This window comes from Stenella coeruleoalba (genome assembly GCF_951394435.1).
Source record: "Stenella coeruleoalba genome assembly, chromosome: 1".
NCBI classification, from domain to species: domain Eukaryota; kingdom Metazoa; phylum Chordata; class Mammalia; order Artiodactyla; family Delphinidae; genus Stenella; species Stenella coeruleoalba.
The window spans coordinates 54070033-54084039 of NC_137169.1; the positions used below are offsets into that span (position 1 = coordinate 54070033).

Sequence of the window (14007 nt, forward strand, 5' to 3'; positions counted from 1 at the left end):
AATCATCCCTCTTAAGTTGGTCTAATGGTTTTAATATTTTATAGTATTTTGCTTACTGAGGTATGAATGTGCATGTGTTATGAGAACTTAAAATCTGCTAATTTAGTTTCCCATACTGTGAAATGCCCCAAGGTGTGAGTTCACAGTAGATCAAATGTCATTAATAATCTGAAAGTTTTCAGAACACTGGTTACAAAGTAACTTTTTATGTTTTGTGGATCTTTCTAATTCACCATTAAAAGCTGCCATATATTAATGCATTGTTGCCCCATTTGTCTGTATTCTCAAAAAGAACTTTTAATAGAAGAAAAAATTTAACTCTTGAACTGGAAATTGTATTTCAAAAGTTCAGTCATCAGGGAAGCTGATCTTACCAGACACGGTCTTTTGCTAAATGCAATATAATGTTTTTCAAATGAGATTCGTGGTCTTTTAAAAAAAGGGCCCATGATAATTGGTTGAAATGGTAAAATGAGATGAAAGGATCTCTTTATGTAATAAATTAAAACACAACTCTCACCTTTGTTGGGAAGTCCTGAATTCTTCTTTTCAAATAGTTTTTGTTTTGTTACTTTTGTCACTAAAGGAAAAAAAATCTCACATTAAAAATTAATACAGAATATTAAATAATTTCTCATTTTGGAAGAAACTTCATAAGAAATAATTTCAAGCAATACATACTTATAAATATCAAGTATAAAATGCAATACCTTATATCTTTTGTAAAGAATGAGAACTGCATTAAAAAAAAGCCTAATACCAGTTACCAAGGTACATTCTTTCCCAAGAAGAATCCCTGAAATAACATATCCTGGCAAAAGATATGTGGCTTCCTGTTCTAAGTTTGCAAACAAGTAATAGAGAGACACGATCAAAAACTCATAAATTTCTCTTACGTAGGTCTTTTGTTTTCTGCATTTCTCTTTTTAAGACACCTGATGTATGGGAGATACCAATGAGATTTTCAAGCTCTCTACTGTCCTCCAAAGCCTAAAAGAAAGTCATCTTAAATGAGTTAAGTTCTCTACAAATATAATACTACTGACAAGTCTAGTGAAAATACAGTATACTGCTTCCTTCATATGAAAAACTTAAACTCTATGATAATGAAATTTAACTTTTTCTGTTAGGTTAACTACTGCAAGCCTTAAAATACCTGAATAAAAACAATTCATTAACTAAAAAGACTAAACATAATTAATAAATTTACTTTTAAATGTGAAGAAGCCAGATATTACTAAAATATTATGGTTAATTAATGTTCATACATGAAAAGAAGTTCCCATGAAAAGTAAATTGAACATATCCCCTGTAAGTTCTTTCTGGGACTGGATTCTCCTATTCTTTTTCAAATAGGGTAATAGAATATGAAAAATTATATGCCAAAAAAAGCAAACCTGTATATTACTTAAATTTTGCATTATTTCCATGAATTCGTCTGATGATTTCTCAACTTTAGATAGCAACACCATGAATCTATGAATGAAGAAAAAAGTATTCAGCAAGATCAGGCACTTTCAGAGCTTTAATTCTTTTGAAAGCATCTTTGATTCAGTTTTCTAATCCTTTTCTTTATATTTTTCAAAGTGGTAAAAGATGTAAATGCTCCTCCTTCATGCTTTCATTCCTTTACAAACAGTATATTTTACCAACCATCCTGTCCTTTGGTGTTTCACTTTCTCATTCCCACTTTGCAGTGGGAGAGAAGATATAGCTGGCTTGTCCTTTCTCCCCCATACCACTTTGAGAAAACTAATACACCCCCATCTCCTTATTGACCTAGATCTAAGCCTATGAATCAGTGTTACCCAGTGATCTTCTTTAATAAAAAACCAAGTGTTTTAGCTTTAATATATCTCAATGTGACAAAGACACAAAGGCACTCTTTTAAATTTGAAAACAAAGAAAACTTCACTTTGTAATTCTACCTTCCTTCTAAACATATCTCTAGTTAGCATATTAGCATTCTGGAAAAATCTTAGGTTTTTAAAATATTTTTATAACTTTATACCACACTTTCTTGCCTTAATATAACATTACACACACACAAACACACACATATTCATGTGTCTATAATTTTAAAAGCTGCACAATATTGTACCTAGTGAATACACCAAAGATGATTTAACCATTTCCTTATGGCTGCAATTTTAGTTTCTTTTTCAATTTTAAGATCTCATAGCTGTGTATGATAATCTATACCAGTGCAGTCTAACAAAAATATAATGCAAGCCACATATGTAATTAAAAATTTTCTAGTAGCCACATTAAAAGAAGTAAAAAGAAATAGGTGAACTTAATTTTAATGATATATTTAACTCAATATATCCAAGGTATTACCATTTCAACATGTAATCAGTATAAAAATTATTCGAGATATTTTATACTTACTTTTTTTTTTCAAAATTCAGTGTATACTTTACACGCATAGCACAGCTCATTTCAGAATAGTCACATTTCAAATGCTCATTAGCCATGTGTGGCTGGCTAGTGACTACTGTTTCGGAGAGCACAAATCTATACTATCGATTTTATGAGAGAAACTAGATATTCTCTTTAAATGCTTTTCAAAATCACATCAGTGTTATCCATTAACATTTGTGTGCTATTAAAAAATAAGACAAATGTGATGTTAAATGTACATACACAATGAATATGAACAGTATGTTTTTCTTTTTTTAATTAATTTTTTGCTGCATTGGGCCTTCGTTGCTGCACGTGGGCTTTCTCTAGTTGCGGCGAGCGGGGGCTGCTCTTCGTTGCGGTGTGCGGGCTTCTCATTGCAGTGGCTTCTCTTGTTGCGGAGCACGGGCTCTAGGCGCGCAGGCTTCAGTAGTTGTGGCATGAGGGCTCAGTAGTTGTGGCTCACAGGCTCTAGAGTACAGGCTCAGTAGTTGTGGTGCACGGGCTTAGTTGCCCCGTGGCATGTGGGATCTTCCTGGCCGAGGGCTCAAACCCGTGTCCCCTGCATTGGAAGGCGGATTCTTAACCACTGTGCCACCAGGGAAGTCCTTGAACAGTATGTTTCAACTAAGTAAAATATATATCTAAGTATACAACAAGGAATGGAGAGAAAGCATTATGCAAAAGCTAAAAATTATGTGAGGACAGTGGAATTACAGGTCATATTCTTTCCTTAAAAATTTTCCTTTATTATTACGCATTTTAAATTAGAAGTCATCTATCTGTCTGAGGCCTCAACTGCTCACCACTGGAACCTCAGTTTGTGACAGAGTATCATAAAAGGATTCCAGCTCCTCCAGTTGAGCTCCAAAAGCCTGAAGGAGCAAGACGACTTAAGTGACTCCCACCCAGGGCTGGGAACCTCCAGCTTCCCCTATATTATACGTAAGCCTACTAAGTGCTTCAGAAGTGCAAAGCTGAGGCAATTAAGCTACTCTGCTATGAGGAGGAGTCCTAGGGGCTCTTTTCCTTGCATCCCTTTCCTGGGAGGATTGGAGGGGCAGAGCCTCTCCACACTGTCTTATCATACCTTAAGGAACTGATGCTGTTCCCTGTCTACCCTCAGGGAATTGTGTGGGAAGGGCTAGGTCCTGCAGGATTGCCATCTTGAATAACTCAAAGGAGCTCTGTTCAGATAGAGTAAGATGTGAATGGTGCCCCCAGGAGCTGTGCTATGTAGCATCCCCAACAATCCTATTAGTAAATCTCTCTCCCAAGTTAAGATAGTTATCCAGCAGCTAAGCAAACTGTTTGTAACCTTGGAGTTTTTGGACTGAGTATCAATTCTCTGACTATCAAGATATTCTTCACATGCCTAAGCTACTTTTGCAGGGAAACTTGCCTCCACTGCAGGACCAAGTAGAGTAGTGGACACTCCATCACCCTTGTAATTTTTATTTTAATTTCCTTTCCTTTCCTCCTCCTCGTCCTTTTACTTCTTCCTAGGTGAAATCAACTCCTTTTCCCATCTCGGTTGCAACCAAATTCACAGAACGGTTTTAAAACTGTCATCCAACTGTTAAATTTTGAGAAATTCAGGAAGTGTGTTCTCCATTTCTACATCTTCTGACTCAGTGGACACGGCTTCATAATCTTTGGAGATAAACTACTTGCTGAGCAGCTTTTGGGAGAAAAATGGTTGCCACTGTCTTCATCCTAGACAAAACGGCAATTTTTATATTTAATCCCATTTGTGCTGGAGACTGGATTTTTATTGCTGCTAATAGCATTTTCTATATTTTCAATGGATGGTTCAAACTGTACTTTGTTGCCTTAAGACAGCATCACTGTTTGCTTTAATATCATCTCGATGTCCCTTCACTAATTTACTTATTTCTGAAAACCAACCATCTTTTATTCCTGCCTGCAGAATACATTTGTTACAAAATTTCCAAGTTATTGTTGCTCCCTCTTTCAAGTTGGTGAGTGAAAGTGTCATCAGTAGGTGCCGTTCAGATTTTATAGAACACTACTCCTTTCTTAAACAGATTTACCTCTGGCTGGACTAAATTGGATCAAATCCTTCATCTTATAATGACCATTGCAAGCTATGCAGATGTTGATGGGTACTGCATCCCGATATCTAGTGACTGCTGCCAGCTTCATGGCATCCTTATAAGATTTGATCACATCCTATATTATGGCCAAAGACCACTGTAGTACAACTTGAGAAATCTGAAATCTTGGTCCTCCTTGAATGAATCTTTTTTTGTTTGTCAATAGAGTAAAAGTCCAGCATCATCTTTTTTTACCAACGGGTATTTTTAAAGTGTCTGGGTTAGTCCTCTAAGATACCTTTAAAAAGAAACTATGATCCAGTTGCTCCTGCACAACAGAAAGTTGTTCACGTTTTGACATGTTTTTGCCAGACTGCCTTACGTCAGGGCAGATCCTTATGGTATGTTCACTATGAATATCTCTTTTTCTCTTGAGAATGCCACATGCCAAAAACTCAGGGTTTTCGGTGCCTTTTCCAGTTTGCCTAGAAAAGTCTCACTGTGAAATTCAGAGTTCTCTCATTTTCGCCAAAGAGAAAGTCTTATTATTCTGAAGAACAACTGAAATTAGATGCTTCGACCACATAAAATCCATGGAGGGATGTATCCATTAATTATACTTTAAATTTCTTCCACAGAAATTTCTTCAGTTTCAAGCAAGTCATATGTAATGTAACTTTCAAAACTATCATTCTGCTCCAATTCTGTTTTTTTCCCATCTTGACTGCTTTCAATTATTTTCCATTCTTACCTTCAAATTTAGCTTCATCATTTTCCTTTTCTCCATAAAGTTCCTCAGATATATTCTGAGGGGAGAACTAAAAGAATAAGGAGAAACTATCGTTAAATTGGTGGGTCTGACTAAAAATTGCTGATACAGGTGGTTAGCAAGCATTAACTCAGCTGTTGCTGTGCCATTCTAGATGTGGAAGAAGGGAGGCAAAGGAGATAGGAAAGGAGCCCACTAATGTCTTCAAGATTCCCTGGCATGCGCCTCATGGTGCCTACTGTATTAACTGTGCAGGCACTGTGGGTGTAGTGAGAGAAGAGGAGAAACGTCTAAAAGCCATAATGGTCTTTAAAGATCCTGATTTCCCCCTTTCTGTAACTTCCAATTGTTTGGCATCTGTCTTCCTCACCAGACTGTAAGTTCCATGAAGGCAAGGACAGGCTCTACTTGTTTACGTTATAAACCAAGTTACCTAGCATGGTGTCTGTAGTATGGTAGATATTATCTGATGGATCAATGAATAAAATAAAAAAGACCTAGTCCATTAAAGATCCATTCCTAGATCCAAGTGAAATATGCTCATCTTTTATTTTTTTCTTTCTTTTACGTCCTTCTAATCATAGACTTCATAGTTCATGTTTGTTGCATCACTGAGAAAGCTGGGTGGGGGAAACAGGGAGATGCTGGTCAAAGTGTACAAGTCTTCATGTATAAGATGAATAAGTTCTGGGGATCTAATGTACAGCACGGTAGCTATAGTTAAAAAATACTATATTGTATACTTCAAATTGATAAGAAGAGTAGATCTTAAGCATTCTCACCACCAAGAAAACAAGGTAACTATGTGAGATGGTAAATATGTTAATTAACCTTACTGTCATAATTATTTCACAATGTATACATATATCAAATCATCATGTTATACACTTTAAATATATATATTTTATTTGCCAATTATACTTCAATTAAGCTGGAAAAAACTTGAAGAATAAGAAAATTTTCTCAGTCCCTTAACCTTCTGCCACACACATGGGTGTCTAATACGTAATCCTGGATTTCCTACCTATTTGTTTTCTTCATTCCTGGCCCAAGCTGTGAGTGCTAGAGAAAACTTACAGCACTACTGTTGGTCAATATTACGAGTACATATATGATTTTGCTGGGCCCCTGATGCTTTTAACTCTTTTACTTAATGAATATTCTCTCTTTTACAAACCATTGCTCAAAATAATGGTCTAGATCAATCTCCACTTCCTCCATCCTGAAATTAAATTCAAATATTCAGATTTCTGCCTTACTCCTCTACTAACACTATACTCTCAAAGGCCACAAGTGAACTCTTAATTAATTCCATTACTAAAAACTTATCTGAAAGTCACTACCCATAAGAGACTGTATTTTTATAAAATCTCAAGAAACCTGAGAACTGCATGTACATAACAGGGATAAAATCCTCAAGATTTTCTTTTTATAAAATTTATTTTAATTTTTCTTTCAATTTTATTGAGATATAACTGACATGCAGCACTATTTAAGTATAAGGTGTACAGCATAATGATTTGACCTTCCTACATAATGAAACGATTACCACAATAAGTTTAATGAACAAGTTTTTCTTCATTCTCACAATATTATATATACACTACCAAATGTAAAATAGATAACTAGTGGGAAGCAGCTGCATAGCACAGGGAGATCAGGTGGGTGCTTTGTGACCACCTAGAGGGGTGGGATAGGGAGGGTGGGAGGGAGACGCAAGAGGGAGGAGATGTGGGGATATATGTATAGCTGATTCACTTTGTTATAAAGCAGAAACTAACACACCATTGTAAAGCAATTATACTCCAATAAAGATGTTAAAAAAATGTCTTATACAGAAAAAGGTTAATCCATCACTGAACCTCTACTTACCTAACTCTATTCATCTAAATTATTTTGGATGATGATAGCTGGATTATAAAAATGAAATATATTGCTAACATTTTTTGAGTTCTTTCCAAATACAAGGCATTGTATTTATTACTTTACAAGCTGTATCCTGTTTAATCTTTAAAACAACTCTCTGGGGACTTCCCTGGTGGTGCAGTGGTTAAGAATCCGCCTGCCAATGCAGGGGACACGGGTTCGAACTCTGATCCGGGAAGATCCCACATGCCGTGGAGCAACTAAGCCCGTGCACCACAACTACTAAGCCTGTGCTCTAGAGCCCGCGAGCCACAACTATAGAGTCCACAAGCCACAACTACTGAAGCCAGCACGCCTAGAGCCCATGCTCCGCAACGAGAAGCCACTGCAATGAGAAGCCCTCAAACTGCAACGAAAAGTAGCCCCTGCTCACCCTAACTAGAGAAAGCCCACGCGTAGCAACGAAGACCCAACACAGCCAAAAATAAATAAAAGTAAATAAATTAAAACAACAACAACAAAAAAGCAACTCTCTGTGGTAAATATTATCTCCATTTTATTGGTATGGAAACTGAAGCACAAATAAATTATTTAATTATTCAAGGGTACACAATAAGGAGCACAGTCAGGACTTGAACCCAGGTGGTTTTTTTTCTCTTTACTTTGAGGTAATATTGGTTTATAAAATTATATGTTTCATGTGTACAACCTTATACTTCCACTTCTGTATTCACTACAGTGTGCTTACCACCAAAAATTTAGTTTCCATCTGTCACCATACAGTTGATTCCCTTTATCCATTTTGCCCTCCCTCTGTCCCTCCCTTCTGGTAACCACTACTCTGTTCTCTGTATCTACATGTTTGTTTTGTTTAGTTCATTTATTCTGGTTTTTTGTTTCTCTGTCTTTTATATTCCACATATGAGTGAAATCATGTTGTATTTGTCTTTCTCTGACTTATTTCACTTACTATATACCCTCAAGGTCCATCCATGTTATCACAAATGGCAAGACTTCATCTTTTTATTTTATGGCTGAGTAGTATTCCATTGTATATATATATATATATATATGCTATGCCACATCTTCTTTATCCATTCATCCACTGATGGGCACTTAAGTTATTTCTATAGCTTGGCTACTGTAAAATAATGCTGTAATGAACATAAGGGTGCATATATTTTTTTTAACTAGTATTTTTGTATTCTTTGGTTAAATACTCAGAAATGGGATAACTGGATCCTATGGTAGTCCTATTCTTAATTTTCTGAGGAATCGCCATACTGTTTTCCAAAGTGGCTACACCAATTTACATTCCCACCAACTGTGTATTAGACAGTATACTCTTTTGACATCGGTCTTAGCAATATCTTTCTAGATATATCTTCTCTGGCAAGGGAAACAAAAGCAAAAACACATCAATGGGACTACATCAAACTAAAAAGCTTCTGCACACCAAAGGAAACCATCAACAAAATGAAAATGCAGCCTACTGAATGTGAGAAGATATTTGTAAATCATATATTCAATAAGGGGTTAATATCCAAAATATATAAAGAACGCATATAACTCAACAACAACAAAAAACTGATTAAAAAATGAGCAGAGAAGCTGAATAGACATTTTTTCAAAGAAGACACAGATGTCCAACTGGCACATGAAAAGATGCTGAACTGAGGTGTTTCTGACCTATGTTTATAATAATATTTCCCAAAGTGTAACTCACCACTGGCATCAAAATTCCTTGGTGAGACTGGTAAAGATACAACTTTTTAAAAAAGAGGCTGCATTCAAGATCTACTAATCAAGAATATCATTAGATGGGGCCTAGAAATACGTTTTCCAGGAGATTCTTATGCACATCAAAATTAATTAATGGCATTTTTCTCTGAAGAAAGACTGGTTAAATAAAAAATCTAGACAATATAAAAAATTGGACATTTCTTATCAAAAGAATTTTTTTCCTGTATTTAGGTCTATTTATTCCATTATATTCGCAAAAGCTTTCTCAGGAAGGTTTTCTTTAGCTGTTCCTGTAGCTGTTTTTCTCTTTTTAAATTTTATTTTGGAGTATAGTTGATTAACAATGTTGTGTTAGTTTCAGGTTTACAGCAAAGTGATTCAGTTATACATACACATGCATCTATTCTTTTTCAAATTCTTTTCCCATTTAGGTTATTACAGAATACTGAGCAGAGTTCCCTGTGCTATACAGTAGGTCCTGGTGGGTTATCTATTTTATTTTTAATTTTTAAATTTTATTTATATTTTTATACAGCAGGTTCTTATTAGTCATCCACTTTATACACATCAGTGTATACATGTCAATCCCAATCGCCCAATTCATCACACCCCCACCCCCACCGCTTTCCCCCCTTGGTGTCCATACGTTTGTTTGTTCTCTACATCTGTGTCTCAATTTCTGCCCTGCAAGCCAATTCACCTGTACCATTTTTCTAGGTTCCACATATATGTGCTAATATACAATATTTGTTTTTCTCTTTCTGACTTACTTCACTCTGTATGACGGTCTCTAGATCCAACCATGTCGCAACAAATGACCCAATTTCGTTCCTTTTTATGGCTGAGTAATATTCCACTGTATATATGTACCACATCATCTTTATCCATTCGTCTGTCAATGGGCATTTAGGTTGCTTCCACGACCTGGCTATTGTAAACAGTGCTGCAATAAACATTGGGGTGCATGTGTCTTTTTGAATTATGGTTTTCTCTGGGTATATGCCCAGTAGTGGGATTGCTGGGTCATATGGTCATTCTATTTTTAGTTTTTTAAGGAACCTCCATACTGTTCTTCATAGTGGCTGTATCAATTTACATTCCCACCAACAGTGCAAGATGGTTCCCTTTTCTCCACACCCTCTCCAGCATTTGTTGTTTGTAGATTTTCTGATGATGCCCATTCTAACTGGTGTGAGGTGATACCTCATTGTAGTTTTGTTTGTTTTTTATAAATTTACTTATTTATTTAATTTATTTTTGGCTGCTTTGGGTCTTTGTTGCTGTGCGTGGGTTTTCTCTAGTTGCGGCGAGCGGGGGCTACTCTTTGTTGCCATGCACAGGCTTCTCATTGTGGTGGCTTCTCTTGTTGCGGAGCACAGGCTCTAGGCTTCAGTAGTTGTGGCTCGCGGGCTCTAGAGTGCAGGCTCAGGAGTTGTGGCGCCTGGGCTTAGTTGCTCCGCGGCATGTGGGATCTTCCCAGACTAGGGCTTGAACCCATGTCCCCTGCATTGGCAGGTGGATTCTTAACCATTGCACCACCAGGGAAGCCTACCTCACTGTAGATTTTTTTTTTTTTTTTTTTTTTTGGTACGTGAGCCTCTCACTGCTGTGGCCTCTCCCATTGCGGAGCACAGGCTCTGGATGTGCAGGCTCAGCGGCCATGGCTCACGGGCCCAGCCACTCTGTGGCACGTGGGATCCTCCCGGACCGGGGCACGAACCCGTGTCCCCTTCATCAGCAGGAGGACTCTCAACCACTGCGCCACCAGGGAAGCCCCTCACTGTAGTTTTGATTTGCATTTCTCTAATAATTAGTGATGTTGAGCAGCTTTTCATGTGCTGTCTTCTTTGGAGAAATGTCTATTTAGGTCTTCTGCCCATTTTTGGATTGGGTTGTTTGTTTTTTTAATATTGAGCTGCATGAGCTATTTATATATTTTGAAGATTAATCCTTTGTCCATTGATTCGATTGCAAATATTTTCTCCCATTCTGAGGGCTGTCTTTTCGTCTTGTTTATGGTTTCCTTTGCTGTGCAAAAGCTTTGAAGTTTCATTAGGTCCCATTTGTTTATTTTTGTTTTTATTTCCATTACTCTAGGAGGTGGATCCAAAAATATCTTGCTGTGATTTATGTCAAAGAGTATTCTTCCTATATTTTCCTCTAAGAGTTTTATAGTGTCTGGTCTTACATTTAGTGTCTTACATTTAGTGTCTGGTCTTACATTTAGTGTCTTACATATAGTGTCTGGTCTTACATTTAGTTCTCTAATCCATTTTGAGTTTATTTTTGTGTATGGTGTTAGGGAGTGTTCTAATTTCATTCTTTTACATGTAGCCATCCAGTTTTCCCAGCACCACTTACTGAAGAGACTGTCTTTTCTCCATTGTATATCCTTGCCTCCTCTGTCATAGATTAGCTGACCAAGGTTATCCATTTTAAATATAGCAGTGTGTACATGTCAGTCTCAAATTCCCAATCTATCCCTCCCTCCTATCCTTCTGCCCTGGTAACCATAAGTTCTCTCTCTAGGTCTGTGAGTCTGTTTCTGTTTTATAAATAAGTTCATTTGTATCATTTTTTTTTAGTTTCTGCATATCAGCAATTTCATATGATACTTGTCTTTCTCTGTCTGACTTACTTCACTTAGTATGATAATCTCCAGGTCCATCCATGTTGCTGCAAATGGCATTATTTCATTCTTTTTAATGGCTGAATAATATTCCATTGTATATATGTACCACACCTACTTTATCCATTCATCTGTCAATGGACATTTAGGTTGCTTCCATGTCTTGGCTATTGTAAATAGCACTGCAATGAACACTGTGGCGCATGTATCCTTTCAAACCATGTTCTTCTCTGGATATATGCCCAGGAGTGGGATTGCTAGATCATATGGTAGCTCTATTTTTAGTTTTTTAAGGAACCTCTATACTGTTCTCCATAGCAGCTGTACCACTTTACATTCCCACCAACAGTGTAGGAGGGTTCCTTTTCTCCACACCCTCTCCAGCATTTATTACTTGTAGACTTTCTGATGATGGCCATTCTGACCAGTGTGAGGTGATTTCTCATTGTAGTTTTGATGTGCATTTCTCTAGTATTAGCGATGTTGAGCATCTTTTCATGTGTCTCTTGGTCATCTGTATGTCTTCTTTGAAGAAATGTCTATTTAGGTCTTCTGCCCATTTTTTGATTGGGTTGTTTGTTTTGTTATTGAGCCACATGAGCTCTTTGTAAATTTTGGAGACAATCTTTTGTTGGTCGCATTGTTTGCAAATATTTTCTCCCATTCTGTGGGTTGTCTTTTCGTATTGTTTATGGTTTCCTTTGCTGTGAAAAAGCTTTTAGGTTTAATTAGGTCCCATTTGTTTATTTTAGTTTTTATTTCCATTACACTAGGAGTCAGCTCAAAAAAGATATTGCTGCAATTTATGTCAAAGAGTGTACTGCCTATGTTTTCCTCTAAGAGTTTTATAGTACCCAGTCTTACATTTAGGTCTTTAATTCATTTTGAGTTTATTTTTGTATATGGTGTTGGAGAATGTCCTAATTTCATTTTTTTATATGTTGCTGTCCAGTTTTCCCAGCATCATTTATTGAAGAGACTATCTTTCCTCCATTGTATAGTTTTGCCTCCTCTGTCATAGATTAATCGACTATAAGTGTGTGGTTTATTTCTGGGCTTTCTATCCTGTTCCATTGACCTATATTTCTGTTTTTGTGCTAGTACTATACTGCTTTGATGACTGTACCTTTGTAGTATAGTCTGAAGTCTGGGAGACTGATTCCTCCAGCTCTGTTTTTCTTTCTCAAGATTGCTTTGGGGCTTCCCTGGTGGTGCAGTGGTTGAGAGTCCGCCTGCCAATGCGAGGGGCGCGGGTTCGTGCCCCGGTCCGGGAGGATCCCACATGCCGCGGAGCGGCTGGGCCCATGAGCCATGGCCGCTGGGCCTGCGCGTCCGGAGCCTGTGCTCCGCAACGGGAGAGGCCACAGCAGTGAGAGGCCCACGTACCACAAAAAAAAAAAAAAAAAGATTGCTTTGGCTATTCAGGGTCTTTTGTGTCTCCATACAAATTTTAAGATTTTTTGATTCTAGTTCTGTGAAAAATGCTATTGGTAATTTGATAGGGATTGCACTGAATCTGTAGATTGCCTTGGATAGTATAATCATTTTGATAATATCGATTCTTCCAATCCAAGTACGTGGTATATATTTCCATCTGTTTATGCCACCTTTGATTTCTTTCATCAGCTTCTTATAGCTTTCAGACTACATGTCTTTTGTCTCCTTAGGTAGGTTTATTGGTTCTTGCCCTCTTGTGGGCAGGGCCGTGCTCAGGAAGACTTTAAGCAGCCTGACTGCTGGTGGGTGGGGCTACGTTCCTGCCCTGTTGGTTGTATGGCCTAGTGTGTCCCAGCACTAGAACCTATGGGCTGTTGGGTGGGGCTAGGTCTTGGGGAGGAAATGGCGACCTCCAGGAGGGCGCATGGTAATATGTACTTGCCAGAACTGCTGCTGCCAGTGTCTTTGTCCCTGCAGTGAGCTACAGTCACCCCCCGCCTTGGCGGGAGACACTCCAACACTAGCAGGTAGGTCTGGCCCAGTCTCTTATGAGGTTACTGCTTTTTTTCCCTGGCTCCTGGTGCATGAGACCTTGTGTGTGCCCTCCAAGAGTGGAATTTCTGTTTCCCCCAGTCCTGTGGAATTCCTGCGATCAAAACCCACTGGTCTTCAAAGCCAGATTCTCCTCCCGTTGCCAGACCCCCAGGCTGGGAAGCCTGACGTGGGGCTCAGGACTTCCACTCCTGTGGGAGAACTTCTGTGGTATAATTATTTTCCAGTTTGTGGGTCACCCACCAGGAAGGTTTAGAATTTGATTTTATCGTGATTGTGCCCTTCCTACCATCTTGTTGTGGCATATTCTTTGTCTTTGGATGTACGGTATCCTTTTTGGTAGGTTCCAGCATTTTTTGTTGATGGTTGTTCAGCAGTTAGTTGTGATTTTGATGTTTTTGTAAGAAGGCGTGAGTTCACATCCTTCTACTCTGCTTTCTTGCCAGACAATGCATATTCAAGTAGTCCCTGTAGCTGGTTTTAAATGGAAAAATTTTTTTCTTATTGTGGCAAAATATATATAAGATTTGCCATTTTCATCATTTTAAAGT

General features: G+C 37.8%; 1 protein-coding gene across 1 annotated transcript in view; it reads right to left on the minus strand.

Moving 5' to 3' along the window:
- The window catches only part of ITGB3BP (integrin subunit beta 3 binding protein), an 88763-nt gene that overhangs the window by 12594 nt on the left and 62162 nt on the right, over positions 1–14007 (minus strand). Inside the window, exons 5-7 of the mRNA XM_079899479.1 lie at positions 1398–1476; positions 897–990; positions 521–580 (exon numbers count right to left, since the gene is read on the minus strand). Of these exons, the coding sequence (XP_079755605.1) occupies positions 521–580; positions 897–990; positions 1398–1476 (233 nt within the window). The remainder of the gene's footprint in view (positions 1–520; positions 581–896; positions 991–1397; positions 1477–14007) is intronic.